The 24424-nt window shown below is 39.1% G+C and overlaps 1 protein-coding gene across 1 annotated transcript; it reads left to right on the forward strand.

The window, feature by feature from the left end:
- Window positions 1–2529: 2529 nt before the first annotated feature.
- On the forward strand, window positions 2530–18306 carry LOC125377542 (multiple epidermal growth factor-like domains protein 10). The gene is made up of 6 exons (XM_048391308.1): window positions 2530–2609; window positions 10817–10885; window positions 11527–11802; window positions 12648–12774; window positions 13264–13277; window positions 15146–18306. The coding sequence occupies exons 2-6, from the start codon at window positions 10852–10854 to the stop codon at window positions 15220–15222; spliced, it is 528 nt and encodes a 175-aa protein (XP_048247265.1). The 5' UTR covers window positions 2530–2609; window positions 10817–10851; the 3' UTR covers window positions 15223–18306.
- The last annotated feature ends 6118 nt before the right edge of the window (window positions 18307–24424 follow it).

The following is a 24424-nucleotide window of genomic DNA, read 5'->3' on the forward strand; positions in this document are numbered from 1 at the left end:
TCCGTCGTGTTAGACAGTCCTATGTATTCGTCGATGTATCTGCAAAACAATAAGAAACAAAATTGAATACCCAGCACAAACAAAAACTTCAGCGCTTGACAGACCGATACCGTGCTCTCTCCTCGTGGCTATTCCAACATGATTGTATTTAACGGCATTGTAAATGTCTTATTAAATTAACATAGCATCATTTTATTCAGCAGGTACGAAACCGGAGGTTCATAGCAACTACATCATAATAGGACTGACAACAGTGCTGTGTCTTGTGGGAATCCTGTTAGCAAGCTGCATGTGTCTTCGAAAATATTCATCAACAAGAAGGTAAGCATTTAATACTTAAACCAGCAAATAATATGCAAAAAGGTATATTTATACATTTTGCAAATTACACATGCTAACTTCCGTAAACATAGAGTTTCGGAGCCGAATTCTCCAGCCGCCTATGTCGATCACAATTTTGGACCAAGGAGATTAGTTCATTTATTATATAGAACGTGTGTGATTAGTTCATTTAATATATAGAACGTGTGTGATTAGTTCATTTAATATGTAGAACGTGTGTGATTAGTTCATTTGATATGTAGAACGTGTGTGTAGAAGTGAGGGTCATTATCCTTACTGTTAGATGACTGCGAGGTTTTTCAGCGTCTGAGCAATTGATAATAAGCTGTAGATTGAAAACAACTGGATGTTATTTGCTTGTAATGATTTCGTTTTCATCAGTTGTCCAAAGATAAAACGTTCACCTACTTTAAATTTCATAATTTCCTTTCCCTTTATCGAGAAAGTAAAGTGAAAGTGGTGCATTGATACAGCAAAAATGTCGAACATGGCGCCTTGTAACGCATCAGTGGGGTTTGTGTTGTACATGAAATCAGATAAGCAGATACTTAAAATTGGGGAAGTAAATATGGCGACTGAATTTTTTAACGCCATGAACAAATCTTGGATTATGATGCTGAAGCAGAACTGCTTGAAATTGACCAATCCCTCGATCCTTTTTCTAATTACTTCTGCACAAAGATCATTCACACCATTCCACCATGGACTTCTTTCATATAGCGCTAGGCAATTAATTTTGCATATGTCATGAAAAGGTCAAAGTTAAAGATCATGATTAGAAAAACAACTCACAAATGCTTGTGGTTACACGTGCTGAACATTATTTATGCATTTTTCATCAAACTTGGTAGGATGAGACCCTGCTTTGAAAAGGGTTTGATCAATGTTAGTGATAGATGCAACATTAAGTTTCGAGAACCGGTTACCTCTAAATACACGGAACTTGATATTTACATGTTTCTTCAGACGTAATTCAGAATTAACATACCGTTTGTATTAGATTCATATAGCCAGGAATGGTACTCTCGTTTCACTGGATTTTCTTGTTCATCGATCACTTCATTGTCTGGTTTGTTAACAGGTTGAGGTCGCATGGCAGGAGTACTGCTATACTGCAGGCAATAAATACTTACTTTATATATGCAAATTGTGTGAACGGAGGGTGCTACCGGTAGGGCAGGATATGCTTACCCTTTTCGCGAACACCTGGTATCATCACTGATTTTCAGTGATCCATTCATATAATTTCCACAACTTTTTGCCATATATGCCAGGTGGAATCTGTTTTGGCAGATAATCTTGGCTGGTTATTCTCTTGCATTAATAATTCATTTTTAGAAATACTTCCACAAAGGATATCAATTGCATTTTTATCAAACGCTATATTTTTACTGTTATTTAACCTTCTTTCAATATAGGACAAATCAAGCAGACCACTACTTGGAGGCGTACCAGCCCGCGTCCATGTATTGGGAAATAGCAGATGCAGATGTAAATCTAGAAGGCCAACCACTTGATACCGAGGCGAATGATGAACAACTCAGGGAAGTGCAAGACCGTGAAGCGGATGTTGCATCGGATGGTACTTCTGAAGACAGCCTGTCCTATTCTCACCTTGTGAGGGACTTCTGTGTTGATGATCAGAAAACTGTATATCATAAATATATGCCATCAGCAGCGGAAATCACAACCTAAACTACAAGCTGAATATCCGCCGTGAGCTTCTTAATGCGTTAGTTGGACACGTTGCTCTTTTAGGGCAATATAGTATAGTTCATGTGTTCAAATAACAGGTACCTCTATTCATATTCTTTGAACCCATTGAGTCAGCATCCCACACCGACTACATTCTGCCATTGTAGTTCGCGTGAAGCCAACCTTGCTTTACTGTCATAATATTGTGATTTTGGGGAAAAAGATAAGAGCCTTACTGACCAAATACATTTGATACACTTTCTGTAGCAATATTCTTAAAAAATGCCCTCATTTGAATTGCTTTCTTGGAAAATCAACATACAGCATACGGCCACCAGTTCAGCACTTGTGGGGTCATAATGTACTGAAATCAATATACGTTATACAACAATGTCACACTAGCTGCACATACCCCGAGCTACCCCGATAGCTTTTAACTGAACCTACATAAGTGCACGCATGTATATCTATTTATATATCTGGTTGGTTGACCTTGTAAGACTCTTTGTGCAGCCACTTGTAACTGTCAGTCTTCAGGTGTTTGTTATAGACGAACACACTCAGATATTTCGGTAAGTAAATACGAAATGTAAAACTAGAAATATATATATATATGTAGTTGTGTGTATATAGGTCATAGTGTATAAACATTTTTCGATCATCAAGGTAACTATTTTGTTCCATGTTTTCCAAACATTTTGAGTTATGTATATATGAATATTCATATCTTATCTTATTCAAACGGGACGCTGGGGAAACCAAGTGATTAAAGCGTTGGCTCGTCTTGGAGCCTATGTTCCGGTGTCCCACGCCGTGATTTTGATGGAATATTGCTGAACACTCAAGCTTATTCAAACGATAACTTTATTCCTCACCTAATGTTATATAACGCTATTTTACATGTATGTCTTGCTCCTTGTTTAACGATCTTGCCTGTACTCATATCCTTAATGTATAGGGGCGGTTGGGTAGCCTAGTGGTCAAAGCGTTTGCTCGTCAAACCGAAGACTCGGGTTCGATTCCCCACAAGGGCACAATGTGTAAAGCCCATTTCTGGTGTACCCCGCCGTGATATTGCTGGAATATTGCTAAAAAACATACTCACTCCTAAATGTGTACCCGACCTAGGTAGCTGTAACTTGTGAGGTGACATAACTGTTTTTGATCTATACGAGTGAAACACACTTATTTCACACTTCACTGGTGTGTGGCAAATAGGTACGTTTGGTATTAAATGTCGAACTTCAAAACTTTCCTTGTTTATATTCAATGTATGTAGCTTAAACCAATATATGTATCTCTGTGATCGAACATGTGATATTCCATGAGGGAAATATCACATGATCGATCTCTTTACACTAGTTGGCGTCAATTTGGGCTCACAGTGTCCTCTTGTAATTGTGTGTTTGTTCTGTTATCAAGCATGAGGCCAGTGTGTGAATGAATGTTGTTTTATGTCAGTCAGGAATAGCCTTTATTACGACAGCCTGTACATAGAGCTGATGGCATGAACACTCCAGCCTGGTCAGACATTGCGACCACCCGATTCTCTTCTTAATACGACGATACGACTAACATTGGGACATGGTGATCTATCCTGACTAAGGAGACTTCTTATATTTGTCCCCTTGATGTTCATATTGATTGTAAATAAACCGTTGCTTTGCATGATTATCATTAGGTACTTGTGTGCACAATATTCTCTGTGGAAAGATAAATAGATTGCAATTGATTGCAAGAAACAAAACCTTAATAATCACCCTACAACGGAGATGAGGAGCAGCTTCTGTTCTTGAAGCTTCCAATGTTCACGAGGTAACGCTTTTGTTAGGATACATTTATTCTAAAACAGTCTCTTTCAGCCGATATGTAAACCCTCCGGGGTACATGCGACTATGCTTGTCGTAAGAGGCGACGGGATCGGGTGGCAAAGGCTCGCCACCGTATCTATTAATAGCTGTCGCACAGCTTGAAACTAGGTAGCTTAGCGCGTCCGGCACATACTGTGTTAACAAACCTTGAGGAAGGCAGTCCACCATATCCGCGAGTCATGTACACATACAAACTCGGATTTGTGAATTATAGTAACCACGTCACTGATCTACAGAATGCCTTGGTATATAAAATCTGTTTACATCGTTTAAGTTTCATTTCACGTGTAACCATGCCGACTGATGTTTGGAAAGTTTATTTGTCTGATATTTATCTTAATCCCAGCCTCCTTCTCTGGTCCCAACAAGCTGTTTGTAAGGGATGGGACCTTTTAAATCAGTTTTCATCGCGTTAAGAAATGACTCGCGTCGCAAGATGTCTTTTCGCTTCAGCGACTTTTGAGATACAAACTCAAACGAAACTAGGCTGGGGTCTACTGTCATGAATACCTTTGGTATATTGATTTGGGGAAAGCTACGGGTAAAAAGACTGTATGGTCGATCACCGTTTTGAAGGAATCTGCTAAAATATAGAGCATTTAAAAAATGCATGATTGTTTTAATTTGCTTTATGAGTGAAAACGATTTAATTGCTACGTATGGACTGATGGACTGTACTAATTATGAAATCTTTCCATTAAAGCCTTTAAAATTGAAATTGTTTGGTAGTTTTGTATCAGATTGTCGGACGCACACATATAGAGAGCACACAGACGCTGCAGAACACGCAGGGGTGGCAATATTTTACGTTCGCTTCATCGGGCACCTTTCCTCATTCCTCACAGCGACCTGTTTCTTACTGCCCCACACATGCTCTGACCAAGCTTCCGGTGGAGGTTCACGGGACGCAACTGTTGAACATGAATAATACCATATGTTGACGGCAAAATTTATGCAACCAGAAACAGTAGTTTTGTGTTTGAGTGTTAAGAAAGGGAATGTAAGATGACTCAATTATTGTCCAAAATAATGACAATTATGTTGATCTTTAATAATAAACGTTCAGCTAAATCTCACGTGAGTATGATAACGACCCTGGTACCTTTAAATGAGGAGATTATTTTGTGTCCGGCATCTTTGTCTATATAAAAAATGCAATTTTGTCATGTAGAAATCTCCTCTTCAATAAACATTCAAAAGAAGACAATTTTGATACCAGATAGGTTTCTGTCAATGATAAATGTTTGTGATGCGAAAACAAGTTAGTTTTCATCATAATAATTTCCGTTATCTTACTCTCAAACGATTAAGTCATGTAACTTTAAAAATAAATATTAAATAAGTATCTGCTTTCATGAGAAACGTTTACTATTACAATATTGATGATGAGAGTTTGGGTGGTAATCAAGACTGACGGTTGGTAAAGGGAATCCAGGTTTTTGACGTAAACTTGATAATAGAATGATAAAACATGATTAAAAAATGTCCTTTTATTGCATACTCCTATTAAATGCATCCATTTTATTGACAACTGAATTATGTAATTAAGACAATTCAAGTTGTACAGTACATGGTACAAATGCGAGTATGCTTGTAAGCAGCGACTAACGGGATCGGATGGACCGATGCTCATGATGTCAGTCATTTGATTGCCTGGTCCAGACTCGATTATTTACAGACCGTGGTCAATATAGCTTGATTATTGCTGAGTGCGTGATTAAACAACAAACAAACAAAACTGCGAGTGTAATGATTTCTTAGTTGGAGTTGATTACGTTTAATACAAAACTGTCGGTCCTAGGTATAAAGGGACCACTTCGACCATTAAGCATGAGCGTGTTATACTGTTTTTTTTCATTTAGCAAGGTTATACGTTCCTTTGCTTATAACAAGATATATGCAGATGAGCATATAATTACTGTTTTATGCCAAAAAGAAAACACACAACAATGTCAGCACACGTTTTCTAACTTAAACATATTTCTCAAATTCTAATAATACCATTCTTTGACAAGGAACTACGCCGTCAGTTTTAAAGCGATTTAGCTCAAGTACAGGCACTGAATAATATTCTGTGTATTGTAACCTGTTTCTGTAAGGCACTTCCAGGATATCCTCAATCCTTGACTAGTATCATATATATGGAGGAGGGAAATTGAATACAAAAGGTTGGTTATCCACGAATTACTGGAAAAACTGAGTATTACAAACCCTAGTAACTTAGTTCATTATAACTAGACTAAGTCAATACTAGATCGATAAGTGTCACGGAACCTGAGTTTCGAACCTGATCAAACCAGTAGCGAGGCAACCGTGACCGACTTAACGAAACCTGGAGGGTGAAGACACGAGATCTCGAAAAAAAACCTTTAAATATACAGCATGCTGACATCAGGGAGAACAGACTATCCTGGATCGCCGGGAAATACAACAGACTGGGGTGCCTAGCCAACATGTGTTTCTACACACGGGGGAAAAATAATAGCAAACTAACTACTATACCTAAACTGAAGATGTAATTATCAAAATAAAGCGCTGAACATATGTTATGAAAAGGAATCGTAGTTACAAATTCATTTTCAATACTAGAATACGGTAGAGAACATACAAGAGATAACATATATCAAGTCAAAACATGGTTTGAGAATGCCTTTAGGTCTCGAGAGAATGACATTTTGGGGCCACTAATTCTCTAACTCAGAATGTACTGACACCGTATCACGACGACTGCCGGACTTTGCCGAGCGGTGTCGGAAATAAAGCCTTGGAGCTGAGCGGTACAAGTGGTACATTCGTCACCACTCGCCCCTTTCCGTCACCTGCAAGAAGACTCGTCGCCCTATCGATGAATGTTATGTTATACGACAAACCAATCAGAATGCGCGTATGATTTCAAGTTCTTGGTCAAAGAATCCCTCACAAATAATTTTTGATTTTACATGTGTCTTGCATCTGAAAATATACCCAAGAACAGTTTAATGTGTTTAATCATACTTTATAAATCGGCATGTCCAGATGTGCTTTAAATTGCATCTGAAATATATATAATATATGGGGAAGTATATGTGAACCATAACGCAACGACTTGATAATTGTTTTAGGTATGCCTGTTTGTGCTAAGACGAACCCGGTAGCAAAAATGGCCATGAGAGGGGCACGAGTCGCTATTCGGGTTGTCCCGGAATAACACGAGTTGGTCACGAATGCAAGTGGTAGTTTTGGCTGTGGCTTCTCCTACACATAATGTACTGACACCGTATCACGACGACCGCCGGACTTTGCCGGGCGGTGTCGGAAATAAAGCCTGGGAGCTGAGCGGTGCAAGTGGTAGTTGTGGCTGTGGTGGCTGAGGGTATGGAGGTGGTGGCGGTGGTAGGCATTGCAACGACGGCGGCGGTGATAGTGGTGGTGGCGACGACGATTTATGGTGGTTTTCTTTCCTCGAGAAAGTCATCTCACATTCTGGACATGTGGACTCCATGGCTGACAGAATGCAACTGGGATTAGTCACTACAATTTCGCTACTTACACTTATTTGAGATTGTTCTCTGGGATCCAGCTCTCTTTCCACTATTGAGAACTGTAAAAGAGGCTTGTCTTCTTTCGGCAATTCGTTTTCGTAAAAACTGTCCTTAACCGAATTCTCTACCATATCTTTCAGCAGGTAGATAGTCATTCCACTCCTGTAGCATCGTCTCCTGATGATGAATATTTCTTCTATCCACTTTTCGTGATAGTCTCTTTGAAAGGCATGTCAAAGATGACACAGTCTCACTTGGTCTCCAACCTTAATTTTAAAGGGTCTTTTCCTAGGCTTATATTTGGTTATGGCTTTTGGTTTGAGAACTTTCTTCACCAAAGTGTCAACGCATTGTTCTTTCCACACGATAGCTTCATTCTTCTTATTAATGTCAGTAGGTATTATTTAGTGATCTATGCGGCCTGTGTTTATAGTCTTCGACCTCATCTTGAAAGATATCTAGGTAATGATAAGTTTATATTGTTTGTAAGTAAAATACCTGTACATGTTTTTTTAAGTGTTCTTATCACTCGTTCAGCAGAGGAAGGTTCAGTTTCAATTCTTAGTCACATAAAATGTAAAACCCTTACTTTGAAAATATGTTCGCCTTCTTATTGTCGAATTCCCGTCCTTAAAATCATAGGCAGTGTTGCCTGAGAGAGTACCCAATTTAAGGATTGAATTACTCAGGGTTTTTTTTATCTTTCAACTCTCCGACCCACAGATACCTCGTAAACAGGTTGATAGCTATAAATAGGTATCATATTCCTTCAGGTCACGGGTGGCCCAGTCGTCTAAGGCGCCGCGATTCGCTATGCAGAGTTATGTCCCTTGGGCACGCCACAAACCTATGATTGTGGGTTCGAATCCCGATTCGCCCCGAATATGTTTCTAGGTTTGTCAGCACCATACCCGTGCTCGTGGGTTTCACCGAAGTGGTAAACGTCTGAGACCTGCATCACTTCGGGCTTTCCTCCCACATTAAGCTGACACGCCGCGATATAACTGGAATACTGTTAAAAGCGGCGTTAAACCCAACTCTCTCACTCACTCACTATATTCCTTCATTTTCAGACGATGTCCATATGTCCTCATATTCAAGAGATATAAAGTGGGTTCAATGCACAAACGAACATATTGTTCTTTTGTGTGAACCCACGCTCATGAACGCATCACATGAGACGTCATAGATCCATGACTCGAGATGCACTGTTTGTCTCGTGCAGGATTAGCGTTTGGAAATACCTTCATATCGCGATAAGAATAAAGACGCTCTGTGGTAACACTTGACTGATTGTAATTTTTGTCATTGAGTGGTACACATTGTAGACATCTCTTCTTTACCTACATCCGTGTGTGTATGTCTCTTTTGCTGGAGTTTCTTTTGGCGCCGAGTGCACTGATCATCACAAGAGACTTAGAATGGGGGATCTTCGCCCTTCCATATACAGTAAAATACGTTTATAATGAACACGCTTATAACGAACTGACGGATATTACAAACTTAATTCTTGGTCCCGGCAATTTGCTGTATAGATGTTGTATATATGCTTAAAACGAACTGCGGTTAAAACGAACTAAAATAAGTGGTCAATTTGAGTTCGTTACAATTGTAGTTTCCTGTATATGGAAGGGCGAAGATCCCCCATTCTTAGTCCCTTGTGATGAACTGTTCGCTGTGAAGCATATCTTGCTTGACTCTGTGGACATTTCCATCGCGAGGGATGATTATTATCATTCAATTTAATTAAAGGGTAGTTTTGATGATGTAAGTTCTTGTTTAATTCTTGTTTTTAAAAGACATTAAATTATTTGATATATTTTAAATTGTTATGGAACAGTGTGATATTATTGGCTGGAGAAATGGTTTCCATTGGTTTTTGCTGATAATGTTACATATACTTCTGACAGAGTAAGTGGATTACAAGATCAGCTGAATATTCCAAATGACTATTGTTCAGCATGGAAGTTAAATGTAAACCTTCTTTAGCATGAACGATATGGTTTCGTAATGAAATTGAAGAAGTTGAATTAGCATATAAATAGCTTAGACTAGTGTTGACTCCATCTTTAAATTAAACAAGGGCAGTGTCACATTTGGCGTTAAAGGGGTAAAAGGTCATGAGTAAATGCTTTTAAATTGGTTTAGACGTGGAGAAATCCCTCTTCGGACATTTCTTAAATATTTGATTAAAATATTTATCCCATCCTTCTTTATGGGTGCCAAATATGGGGACATTAAAGATTAGAGGTAGTAGAAAGGACAAATATCTAGCATGTAATCATTATCTTGGTAAAGGAAATTAACACTCTCAATAGGGGAGGGTAGCCATTGTTTATAAAGCCTGAGCAGAATTTCTGTAAACAATTGCTAACACTACTTCATGTGCCATCTCATAGACTGCCCCGTAAGTCATACGAAATGCTATTTAATCTCGATTCAGTACGTAGACAGAACTGGGCAACTAATGGTAGATATTTTCTATTTAGTTCAGGCCTTACCCAGTTGTTGGATGATGTATAACTAGTTTTCTTAACCTTTTCCAAGCGAGATTGAAAGACATGTACAGCCACAAATGGACCAACATGTTATCATATAGTACTAGATATGCATGTTTTATAGCATACGCCTAGAAGCAGAGACATATTTAATAGATCAGACCTTGTGTACTTTGCCACAGATTTTGCTCGTGCTCGAGTTGGATGAATAAAACTTAATATTGATACCAGGAGAAATATAATTCCAAAAATCTAAATGATGATGTAGTTGTAGTAACCTAAACAAGATCTGTGTCATTTCGACTTTATATGCCGATCCTAAAAAGGCATTTGAAAGCAATATACATTCCCAATGAATATACGAATCAATGTTTACTCAAACAATATATTCGCCTTATGCCCTCCACAAATCTTCAGCATGTAAAATCTGTTATGTGATGTTTCAAATATGCCCCCAGGAGCAGAAATGAAACATGCGAATCTACTTGTAAAATGATTGTACAGTGCGCTGTATTGTACGCACTTGGGTCTATGACCTTCATAATATAAACCTTTGAATTTGCAAGGAATGGGCATATTATGAGATGTATCTACGAGAGGCATATGTAGTTGTTTTGTTTTTAGCAAAAAAGAAGCTTGATTATTGTGTTTGAAGAAAGTCTGCCCTTTTCACTCGTAGTTCGATCCCGTAGCAACTGCCTTGAAAAGGATCATAATCTTCTAGCATATATAAGTGATCGCGACACCTGGAGCAAGGTCTACATTATGATACATCTCCATGTAGGCTTAATGTCGATATAAAGACAATTGTTCCCACATCCCTTTCTATTAGCTGCCAACTTGGTAATTAGGATGTCCAAATGTCAATAGAATCGTTATTTCTTTCCAGGTCAAGCGAGGAAAGATAGATACTCAAGTTCGGAAATGTTCACGTTATGCATACTTGTGACCGTCTTCAGTGAGTATAATGTTTCATTCATTGTCAATATTACCTACATCTTTTTATTCGCTCATGTATTTCTATAGGAGAGTACATAAAGCAAAAGTAGGCTTTCATTTATAAATAAGCTGCCGGAAAAGAAGGCATACACCAAAGTGTGATGGTGGTTAAATATGAAATAAACAAGAAATGGTTATTCGAAGGGGATTTATTTGATGCGGACATAATCATTTTGTTGTGAACCATAACGTTGCAGTGTTTTATACCCTTCATAGTCTTTTGGTCAAATCTAGTATTGGCCCGGCAGTTTATACTGGCGCAAAACAACAACGACAACCAACCAAACGATATACTGCACCATTAGTATAGGCTTCATTGACCTCTACTGATACACGCTATAGTACTTAGCCATGTAAAACTGCATAATGACAGGAATACTGTACTAATCTCAGTTGTCAAGTCATATATTATCCTTACTATGTGTTAGCTTTTTTGTTTATATACAGAATAAACTAATCAGAATGTAGTCAATGTATGTGTTACTTTTGTAACCACCAGAAAACTATATATCTCAATAAATAAAAGCGACAAAACCCTTTCCATAAAGAGTAAACAAGTTGTGTCTGCTGCTCTATATTGTTTATGTTCCTCTGTTGCAGTACCGAGCGTTTGTGGTAACAGCTGGTGTTCCTGGGGCACATATGGAGACGCATGTGACAAAATCTGCAGTGCGCACTGTCGTCCTCGTCCTCACACAAACACTGTTCACTGTCACATAGAAACTGGTCTGTGTTCAGAAGGATGTATTGCAGGCTGGTATGGTGATGAATGCAACAAAGGGTGCAGCAAGAATTGTATGAACAACATTTGTAGTCACGAAGATGGAACGTGTACAGTTGGGTGTAAAGATGGCAAAAAGGGAAATTTTTGTGAAGGTATGACATTACAAATGTAATTTAGGTACACAAAGCAAATTTGTTGATGCGTTCTGAAGTTGCATTTGCAAAAACGATTGAAAATAGTTGAGTGACAGATGACCTTCCCCTGTATATGGCTAAGATATTTTTACAAAACAGTTGGCAGGACCCAGCGACAGGATGACCAGGCAACCCTGTGGTTGACACCACGAGAGCCATGGAGCCGCTGGAGCCCGATGACACCACACTTGCCATGTCATCTATTATTACCACACGATCTGTATCACAAATAATGGTTGGCTCTGAGTCAGTTCTCTTTGTCTGACCGGGGTATCCATTTGAAACTAAGGCACACACACACAAACACCCACACACACACGCACGCACGCACGCACGCACGCACGCACGCAAGCACACACGCGTGCATGAACATTTCAACCAGCCTCACCTAACAAGGATATATGTTTATACAACTAGTTATCTATCTAGTTAAAATAGTCTATGTTTTTACTGCACCCCTTTACTTACCAATGTTTAGGTTGCAGAACAAAACACGAGCGAGTCCTGGATTTATGCCAGTTTTTCATAAGCATTGCTCTAAAGCTATAATGATGTACTCCACTACTGTAATTACGTTTGCATGTATCTGTTGTCACAATCAGCAAGTTCGCTTTAAAACAATGGGGACTTTGTGTAAAATAGAGTAGTCATATACCTGGATGCACATCTGTGTATTGTGGGCGTTCTCCTGTCTTGGACCCTCGATTTCACTAATAAACCAAGAACCAGCCTCAACTATTATTTTTGAAATAACAACAGGTATTCGCACGGGGACTCTTTTCTATTATTAGTATATATTTCAGAGGAAAACAACGAAAGGAAATCAAAGGAGGGTACAGAAAACGCTTGGATCGCTTTCACATTTGCCGCTGTGGTGGGGATGGCGATGATGGTGGCGATTGTAATCATTCTAGTGATTGTATGCGTCCGGTAAGCATGCACGTACCACCATATCTCTCAATGTGTTCAATGTGTGTTTATTGGGCTAATGTAAGTCGCTCCTGAAACTGTTACACGTTTTCAATATCCACCAGCATAGACTTCATAGCACTTCCCAGCAACATCATAGTGTTGGATAGTACACGACTATTAAATCAATGTCAGTAACCTCGTGAAAACCATACATAGAAGTACAACTACGGCGTGCATGGCAGCTTATTTTCTCCTCGTTAATTTGTAATATTTACTTTAGATAATCTTTAGTTACGAAGTAAAGAACATTGTAGTAAGTTCTCAAGGAACATCATGGCTGACGTATTCAAATATGTCTGGACACAATAGATTGACTTGGAGATGGCAAGCCTAAATTATCGAAGTCATTGTAAACATTCATCATGCATTGAACGACCAACCTTAAGTGGCATGTACTGACTTCTTTAATATTTAATTTGTTTAATTAGTTCTTTCTTTTCTTTTCAGTCTTTGCCATAATAGTAAGTGTGACATATTTTCATTTCATTTTCTAACGTACGATGCGTGATAGAAAAGCAATCATTTCTCAACTTGGATTGATGGGTTGATGAAACGTTTAATATTATTTCTCAATGGCAAAGCGTCACTTTGCTGCAAAGTTTTTGGCTCAATGATAAAAAAGATAATTTGAGAATTACAAAATGCTCTACATTTTATTCACTTACAAATCTACAACCGATCACTTTGACAAGAGTGAAACGAAATAACAAAATAAACACTAAATCGACATTAAAACATGAATGTATTCTGAAGATAAGAATAGACATGATTCAACATTCCTGTTGTGTATATCTTCTCTCTTTACAATCATTGTCTCACATACGGCAGCAGGGGGTAAACAAATAACCTAAGACGGCTTCGTTGGTGATACATATATTAGCTGGTCACAGTAGATGATATTGCGAGTGACCATGCATTGAATTTTCTCTATATCACAGAAAGTGCCTGCTCGCTATATTCACTTGTCTTTACATTAGACCTTGTCAATACAACATGCATACTGCCGCAACGTAACTGACGAACCCTCCTTACTGGCACAAAGTTGTGAGCCCAATGGTTATCTGACGACTACTCAGTAAACAAGTGCTGGTGAACAGAAACTTCTGAAGTCTCTCTGCCAATTCCTCACCTTGTCGCACCCCAACAAACGACATTAATACTGTTTTGGAGACTCTTTTTGAAACTTTGAACAACACATTTTCAAATTAAAGAGCATGACTCTGTCGTCTTATATAGAATGGTAAGCCCCCGAATACTATACTTACCAGGGACAACCAGGCCCCCAGCACAAAAATGTCGACTACCACCCTCAAAGTCTGTAAAAATAGAGTCACACCAGATCACGCGGCTGCTTTCCCACAAGTAGGAGAATGCACTTAATCCAAAACTCACTGTCAGCTATTCATCCGACGAAAGGTTGAACTGGAATAACACGAACAAAGATGGGAGATTATAGGCCATACTGTGCACAGTTCTGTATACTGTTTGTCTTCAATTACAAAATTCAGTGGACTATTTGATCACTGGCGCCAAAACATTGTATGCAGATAGGAATGTTGTGCAGTAGCTAAAGGGTTGGCTCTGAAAGACTCATAGACGTGAGTGAGTTAAAAGTTAACCTCGCATCGACATCTTTTCAGCCATATAGCGACGAGAACAAGTTGATATATACATGGGATGTAAATTAGTAATATCGCCTGATCCCTTCTATGATCTAGGTGCAAGCCTTATTTAGCTATAGTTAGACATATAGCGCTACAATGCAACTAACAGTTGCTTCCCTCTGTCGTGAAAGTATCCAATGATCCTGGGGTCACATCACAGGTTCGCGCTGATTACATTGTAGTTGTGCCAGTGGTTATACCAAACATGTCCCTACGCAAAAAGTTGACACACCATATAGTGGAAATATTGTTCGAAGTGTCATTAAATAAAGGTAGCATAGTCAACATAAGATCATGAATTCATGGTTTGTTCGTACCTGTTCCATATTCTGCTAATCACAGGCTGTCACTCATTGAACGCATTGGCCACTGTAAGCTGCATGTTGTCAGTTTCCAGCATGCCTTTTTCCTGTTGCAAGATCCGTATCACTTGTTCTAACACAAACAATGAATGCAATCAAGTAGGTCACATCCGTGTGATAAGTCGAATAAAAGAATAACGCACGTGCAAACTATAGAATTTGTTTTTATAGATATACATGTTTTTGCATAGAATTTTTATCTTTGTTCATAAATGTTTCATGATTCCCTACTTTTTTAAGAGTGGATACCTGTTCTTCATGATTGAACGCGTATAAATAAAATCGTTATCTCCTTCCCAACAGGGCGAGGACCAAGTACCGTGAAAGACGGTGATCATGAAACCTCATCCTTCATATCGAATGTGACACAGAAAGTATAGAGATCGTGCAAGTAATAGTCAAAGTGTGACAGCCTCCATTGTTGCAAAACATCAAATGGAACTGTATTGTCACGGCGACCGATGTGGAACATCCATGGTATGGATGAACAGTTTTATCTGAAGGCCAATTACACTGTAGCCATGGCATGTATATATCTAGAATCACTTAATCATAATTGTTAATTCCCATTGACTTTCAGGCATCCTGAACGAGCTGTGCACCTATGTCACTTCCCATTATTACTGTTGTTTACATTTATGGCTTAATCCGTGTCGGGGCGGTCGGGTAGCCTAGTGGTTAAAGCGTTCGCTCGTCACGCCGAAGACCCGGGTTCGATTCCCGACATGGGTATAATGTGTGAATCCCATTTCTGGTGTCCCCCGCCGTGATATTGCTGAAATATTGCTAAAAGCGGCGTAAAACCAAACTCACTCACTCACTTAATCCGTGTCAACTGACCTTGAACATGGAGACACTGAATTGATAGCAGTACTTGGGGCGAGGCATAAAGACTGACACCACCAAACCCCCACCTTCCACACACACTGTTTTCAAAACGAATATATTTCTTAAACGTTTTTCTTTACTAAGGTGCTGTAGAATCGCTGCACGTTTACACAACAGGCTTAATTCAAAACCAATTAATCGTTTCAACAAAATCAGTAAATGCACCATTGTCTCACTAGATTTGTTCGTTCATCGACCCCTTGTTTGATCACAGGCCGCCATCACATTGCAGGAGTATTGCTGTACAGCGTCAGACAATAAATACTTACTTATTTGTGTGATTTGCGGGTTCTTCCGGTAGGGCAGGACATCCTTACCCTTTTCGCTAACACCTGGTATCATTACCGGTTTTAGATTGCCCAGCCATATCATTTTCACAACTATTTTGCCTTTTACGCAAAATGGTATCTGTTTCAGTGGATAATCAAGACTGGTTAATATCTTGCATTGGCATTTTATATTAACCGGTTCGAGAGTCGAGGTGAAAATAAATTATTATGACTGACCGGATATTAAAAAAAGTCAAACTTGAAAATATTTTCTCCACGCGGCCTTAAAATAGAATGTACTGAATGTAAAGGTCACGCGTGTGTCGTACAGGGATGAAATCTTCTGTTTGTTTTGATTGGTTATCCTTTACCCTTTTAATTGTTACATGCTAAAACTATGTTTTCATTTATATAGGATATGTAACACTATGTCATGTGGGCCGCTGGCCTCCATGTCTTTGTGAACACATGATATCAGATCTGGGGCTCTTTCATGTGACATTCTGCACAAATAGGTCATGCAGATAACCTTTATCATGAGGAAGATTCTTTTTTTTCAAATCATTCAAAATCTAACGTGCCACAATTTAGACATCAGGTGAGGTGAAATGAAGCTTAATGCCGCGTTAACGTCGCGTGCAAGATTATTGCGACACTCGTGTACATGTCCGTCTGTCTGTCTGTCTGCTTGTACTAGTCCCCACTGATGTCGGTTTTCTAGTGCCACTGAGATACCAAGACGCAGTTTCACATAACTACTAGGTCGGCGTCGTAGCCCAGTGGTTAAAGCGTTCGCTCGTCACGCCGAAGACCCAGGGTCTGATTCCCCTCGGGGCTACAATGTTTGAAACCTTTTTCTGGAGTCCCCACTGTGCTATTGTTAGAATATTGCTAAAAGTGGAGTAAAATCATACTCACTCACTCATTTACTTAACATAGCAATCCAGCTCAGGCACGGTATACTGACTTCGAGCCGACCAGACCACAGTTTATCTCTTTAATGGCGAGCGCCAGCCACGATCTCTTCAAGTATTATACTTTAACGTCTTTAAGTATGAATCTACTAGATCACGTAGGCGGTCGCCTGCAAAACAAAGAATATTTACATTAAAATAGCGTGCGAAAAACCGTTAGTTTCCCAAGAACTATCCACGCACCATCCTGGAGTATGTCGCCTCGCATGGAGTACCGGGTAACCGGCGACAATTACATGTCAAATGCAAACAACAGAACTTAAAATTATGGGAAGGCTTCAACAAGTTATCGACATCATAATCTCGTGTTGGTGGACGAGGCTTGAAAAAAGACACCAAATGTCGTCGTAGCTCCGCGGGCGCGGCCGTTTAGATGAAAGTACAGTGCATTGTGCTTCATGAATTACCCTCCCTGCGCCCATTCCCTATGCAACTCTCCTGCGTATAAGTACTAACTCACTTCCTCAAAGAAGCGAACTTTATCGAATTTCACGACGCGATATTTCATATTTTTTTCAATATGTTGTTACATGCGTATTTATTTCGTGCCTTTGCTTTCACCTGTCGACAAATTTGGAGTACGCATCATTATATCATCTAAGCTTTGACATATAATGCTTGTACGTTTCACTGACATTCCAACTTGATCCATGTCTTCGCGAGGTATCTAGCTGTAATATGTACTTTTGTATCATTTTATGTTTACAATCCGACACCACATATATGACACAATTGTTTCCTACTGTTGAGCGCCATGGCAATACCTGCATAACGGGAATCTGGCTTATTTGTTAACTGTTCTAATGTTTTATATTATTTCATTTCATTTGTGTATTTATAAATAAAGCCGACATGTACACGTTTGGACTGCGTGTTTTGTTAGCTTCGTTTTTATTGTTTTTATTAGGTATCTAAGTTCGTGTTAACATTAATCTATCTCCTAACTGGTCCGTCTTGCACAAATGTCCTCTGTTGCAAAACTCATACAGGGTTTGTGTAGACTCCGCATGCTGGACAAGACTTCATATGTTTGCCAACTGTACATGTATATGTACATTGTGTAAAGTGTGATTTGTAAGTGTGTCAAACACAGTGAAACTATTGTTCTCTCAGTATATTTTACAATTGTACATTTGTTATCACAATTAAATGTCATTTTGTGTTACATAATTATTAAGAAGGACATGGTTATAACTTTGAATTTTACCTATTGTGTCATTTGGAATATTGGTCCATGTGATTAACACGAGGTAATACTATTATTATTTTTTGCAGCTATAAAGCTACATTTGAAGAATTATGTTGTTCTCACTAATAAAAACATCATCCTACACCCATGTTGTGAGTCTTTTTATTTCAAGTCATCTCAGTACTTACATTTCTAGACTGGAAAAGAGCTTCACACTTTTTACCGATGTGGAGACTCGAACCGAGCCTCTAATGAGTCATACCGTATGGTGACTTAAAATGGAACACGGCTGATTCCAAGTTGTTGTTTCCCCAAGAGTTGTATTATTGGCAGTTCACACAAATCAATAAGGGCACTGTTGGTGAAAGTAGAGGTTCGTCCATACTCTTGTCTCACGCCAATATTACCTACAAAGGGAACGCACGATGTTGACTATTCTTAATAGGAGTAAACTGTCATGTGTAGATTGAGTCAGATTGACTATACGATCTGCTATACAATGCATACGGCTGGGACCACACTTCAGTGATTATTATCTCCGAGTGTGAGTGTGAAAACTACAGTCCGTTTGACTCTATGGCATGAGCGAGTCAAATTGCGACTGAAATTATCATGAGACGGCCCCTCTAACGCTCTTTCATTTCCCCTGCCACAGAACGTGCAGTACATGCGTGCTTGCGCTGTGCCTTCCACGGTTTGTCCCCCTACGTGTCATGTACACATTTCTATACAAAAATACATGATAGTTTCTTAAAGAACTTCATCCGTCATAGGTCTTAAATTAAACAAAATTCAGATTTTGTTGGGTACAGGGTATTCATGGTCAAGTACCGTATTGCTGTTTCATTCACTTTTCTGGATTTCGAGTTATTTTGCAATTCATCGTTCTCATTTGGAGTCAAACGGACTGTACGTGGACGTTGTAGATCTTTATGTCCTGGAACAATATAGTAATAGATTGCAGATTCAAAGTTGTGGATCTGACATTAAGAAAATGAAAAGATGGGTTGAGTTACGTGATCAGAATCCGAATGATTGCAGCCACTTGTTTTTACTATGGCACTTATGTGTAAAGTGTGAACGGAAACAGGATGCAGCGGTAACCGGGACGCACTCGGCCGGGACACACGCTCACGGCAGTACAGGGAAGTCCCTACTATTGTGTCGCGGCACAATAGTACTGCTCCGTCAAAGGATCAGTGAAGATTTGGGCTCTGGATCAGAGGTGTAACCTGTGCGCTGTGCACAAGACCACGTGTCACTGTCACCTTTCCATGGACGCACCTGATCATTCGTGACCAACTCGTGCTATTCCGGGACAAGCCGAATGCAGGTTACGGAAAGGGACGAGTGGTGACGAATGGCACGTGATGCCACGTTACACTCAGCCGCCTATACTTACATCATTGATCAGTATTGAGCAAATGAAGAGTGCAGAATTTTGTCCACTTGTGACATTTTTGTTGGTCATTTACCCCCATTAGAGATGTTTGTCTTGCTTGTTGTCACTGTTCTTTCGGCAAATGTCTTAGACGTTAGGGAGTGGACTTGGTGCGTAGAAAGAGTTTCTGATTAATAGAATAATTCTGTGGTAGATTTGAATTGTTTTTTTTAAAAAGGTAACTATTTCACCTACTGTACACATGTTCGGAACTATAAACAGTTGGTCACTTAAATTAACTATTTAATTAGTAGCAATATTCCAGCTCTACGACGATTGTTTGTACACAATCGAGATTAGACAATCCAGTGAATGACATCATGAACATCACTTAACGCAAGCTAAAGAAACAGACACTTTAATAAAGAATGTTTATTCTAAGATCTAAATGCCACACATCTAGATAGTTCAAATGTAGTTAGCAATGTAATTTGATTACGTGAGTGAGTAGAGTTTCCTTCATATCTCCGCACCCAGAGCAGTATATATACTCAACTCACGCGTTATGGTCACTAGTATCGACACAGCGGACGAACTGTCATCTGATATCCGATGACCATGATGGCGGCACCAGATAAGCACCTGATCCGTTCACAAGACACTGTAACAAGAAAGGCAAGTGACGCTAGTTGTGTGATATACTGTAACGGTGGTTCAACACATATCCAGGTAAGAACACCAGCGATAAAGACATTATGTAGCTAAATGTTCACTGAACAGAACATATTTCGAGGTCAGCCTCATGTAGTCAGAAGTTCGCAAAGCAACAGCACTACTACAACATGCATTTAGATTATCCCAGCAGTTCCGCTTGTAGGTGAAGTTCAATGTGTGTGAGTGCGTGCGTGTGTGTGTGCTATTTCCGTTTTATAGTCCAAGCCCACTAACACGTAATGCGTTGTTTTAATATGGATACCACAATCCATACACAGTATACAGACACCGACCCTACCACTCCTTTTTCTATCCATGTAATGCCATGTGCCATGTAGGTTAAAAGCAATTACAATATGACAATGTGGGTATGACGCAGCTCGGGGTCGAACCACAGACCTTTCCCTCTCCGGACAGACTCTCTATCAACTAGAAAGTGGAAACGGTCCTTGGCTTGTAGAATGCATGTAGAATGCATAAGTGTTACTTTGTGTGCTGATATAATTATTGAGTATGTTTCTTAAGATGACATTAATTCCAAATGTACTGATGTAATGATCATAAAACAAATAGTCAGGCTTTAAATGATGCTATCCAATTGGGAAAAGATAAGGTTTGCTTTGGTTTGTTATTTTAGGCCGCAATTAGCAATATTCCAGCTATATGACGGCGGTGGGTAAATAATGGAGTCTGGACCAGACAATCCAGTGATTGACATCATGAGCATCAATCTAAGCAATTGGGATACGATGACATGCATCAACCAAGTCAGCGAGCATGACCACCCGATCCCGTTAGTCCGACAGCATATAATGGCATGTCATCTGAAAACGGTACAGATAATTATAGTGTAGTAAACGGTAAGAACAATTCAGATAGTACAAATCCTAAGAGTCATACTTATAAAATCCCCGATGTTAATAGTACACCCGAATTCTCTGCTGGAATACGATTAATCAAGCTGACTGTGTATAATGCCCTGAATGTATCAAGCTATGGATATGGCTATAATCATCGAGGATAAATATGAGCATTATATATCAGTCTCTGAACTTAGCATGAACCAGAATATATATTCTGGATTTATATCTCTAAGGATATGTTAACGTTGACCAGGACCTATTACTTGGTATTGTACACGTACCACCAGAAGAATCACACCATTATACAAATGCTATGTTTGCAATAATAGAAGAGTCCATTCTCTCACAAAGTGACGTCGACCATGTTATGGTAGCAGGAGATTTTAATCCAAGAGCGATTCCTGTTTATTGCTCAATTGATAAATACATAATAGAAGAATTTTGATCAGATAATGTGGAAATAAAAAATTAATTAAATCCAGAATTTGTTCCAGATTCTCTTGAAATCCCCAAAGAAAGATACAATCAGAACGAAGGTAGGGTAAATCCACACGGTGAGTTAGTGAATTAGTTTCATTTTAGGCCGCTTTTAGCAATATTCCAGCAATATCACGGCGGGGGACACCAGAAATGGGCTTCACACATTGTACCCATGTCGGGAATCGAACGCGGGTCTTCGGCGTGACGAGCGAACGCTTTGCCCACAAGGCTACCCGACCGCCCCAAATCCACACGGTCCAAGCTTACTGAAAATACTAAATCTATTTATATATTATTGCAGAATTGGTAATAAGCCACGTCTTGGCAACACTACGTGTAGAGATAAGGGTCTGATAAATCATTAGTTCCCCATCGTGTCTCCATTTATTCGGGGATTTAGAAATTCTGAATATCTCCCTCTGATATACGGATGTTCATTCGGAATTCGGAATTCCGAACAAATCGGAATTCAGTGAGGGTATGCAATCCCATTGCGTAGCAATATTGTATAATAATAGCAGGTCATGCGTGGCTGCAAACGATTCGCTGTGTACTTTCTTCTTTCGTAAATCAGGACCAGAGTACGCAAAGGAGAACATGTATCGCCACTGTTGTTCACCATTACCTCAATGACTTAAAAAAAATTCTTGATTACAAAGGTTCTAAAGGAATACTTATGAAATGTAAAGATGATGAATGTATGACACTGTTTTTACAATTTCTTATCTTGCTAAATGCAGATGACACGGATCAACATGGCAGAAAGTGGGGACGTTTTTTTAAAAGAAATCATTGAATGCATTTTAATACGTATTATAATATTTGTAAATTTATATCAAAGTAAAAAGTTATATTTGTTGGTGGAGGGGTTAGGAGAAATCTCAAATTTCATATTATGACGGATTAGAAAAAAATAGAAGCTGTAGATATTTATACATATTAGTTTTCACAGGAACAGACGATTAGTCACATCTAGTGTGCGACTAAAGCAATGTATGTACTTCTAAAGAGGGCACGTAATGTTAATCTACCGTTAGTTAGTGTTAGTGTCTTATGAAAGCTTTCGATGTGATGATATTGTCTATTCTTACATAAGGCTCAGAAGTTTGGGATATGAAAATCTTGATGTAATAGAAAAACATCAGCTAAAGGTTTCAAAACATGCCTCTGGACTTTGAAACTCAACCCCAAAATATGGTATTTGGAGAGCTTTGAAGGTATCAACTTAGACTTACTGTAAAGAAAAGAACCAGTTTCCCGATCAAGTTATCAAAATGTATGTACACATTTATCAAACTGAAAAATGATCATATTGCTATAGATAATAGTTGGTTAACGTGTATTGAAACAACTTTTCACTGTCACAATAGAGACGACTTTGAAAGACCGATTTATACAAACATGGCACGGTGATATAACAACAGCTCGGAAGGCATATATTATAAACTATTTAAAGATCTACCCTCCTTTGAAAAATATATATTGATGTCAAACACTGTATCGTACTCATTTCTGTTATGTCGAACTTCAAACTGTTCTCTGCCCGGAGACCAACCGCTGGAAAGGTATAACACGAGAAGAAAGAACTGGCCCTGTCTGTGACTCACCAACCATTGCCGAAGGATTTCATTCTCTTTTTTAAAATGTACCGCCTTTGTTGAAACTATATGACTGGACACATCTCCTTTCTGTTGTAATTGGCCTAATCTATATAAATACAAGAGTCCTGTGCTCGAACAATATATCTATAATGAAACATGTGTCTAAATTTAATGCAATTATATACATGTAAAATACTTTGAAGAAGCACTGTAAAGTTTACTAGTTAATGCGATCATGTTTTTTATAATCATATATACGTGTAAATACATGCACCGGTTGGTGGTGTTTAGAGAATAAAATAATTGACTGATTATATGTTAAATTAGACGTGAGTCTGAAATATTCTCGATGCATCACGTCAATATGTCAATAATCACAGCTCCTCTGTAGTTGAAAGCATGAGCAACCACCACCATCGTCGTGGCAAGATGGCGCACAACCAACCATGTCATTCATTTCCATTTAATGGGCATGGTAGAATTTGAATTAAAACATGTGGGGTGGTATCCTGTTAAGAGACTTAAGTATAGTAAGTGAGTGAATGTTGCTTAACGAAGCATTGATAATGCTTATACATGTACACTGAACGCATGACCCAATACAGACATCATCCTGTTTCATCGCCAGACACTGATTACACGGAAATGGTGATATTTCTCAATGACACTCCGAGACTATGAGGCTGCTCCTGCTCCACATCTGTGTTGTTGCTGCAGTAATCCCCAGTATGTCTAGGGCGGTCAACTTTAAGGATGAGACAAAAACTCTCGGACAAGTGTTCCAGGTAACGGGGAAGATTTTCTACAAGAACCAAACGACAGTCACGGACATCATCACAAAGGAGTTGATGACGTCAAGATGCTAGACAGACAGGCTTCCAGGGTAGGACAGTCTGCAGTACAGGACAGATTAGCGAAAACACCACAATGGTAGGGCGGTCTACATTGACAGAGAAGTAACAGCATCACCAGGGTAGGACAAAACAATAGTGACAACGAAACAAATTCAGCCACATCGTTCAACGAAAGAAAGCAACACATGGCCCGCCTACTTTTTTATCAGTCACTCCAGAAACAGTAGTTCGCTAATGGGCGTGGCCTGATTGATTTTAGTTTTTTCGAAATTGCTTGGATAGCGAATCAAATACCATGCAACCACCCGCAATTAATCCAGACGTGAAATCATATGATCTCGCAGATAAACGTCCCAGCAGTGTTCGGAT

Source organism: Haliotis rufescens, unplaced genomic scaffold, assembly GCF_023055435.1.
Source record: "Haliotis rufescens isolate VD_foot unplaced genomic scaffold, xgHalRufe1.0.p SCAF_9, whole genome shotgun sequence".
NCBI lineage: Eukaryota > Metazoa > Mollusca > Gastropoda > Lepetellida > Haliotidae > Haliotis > Haliotis rufescens.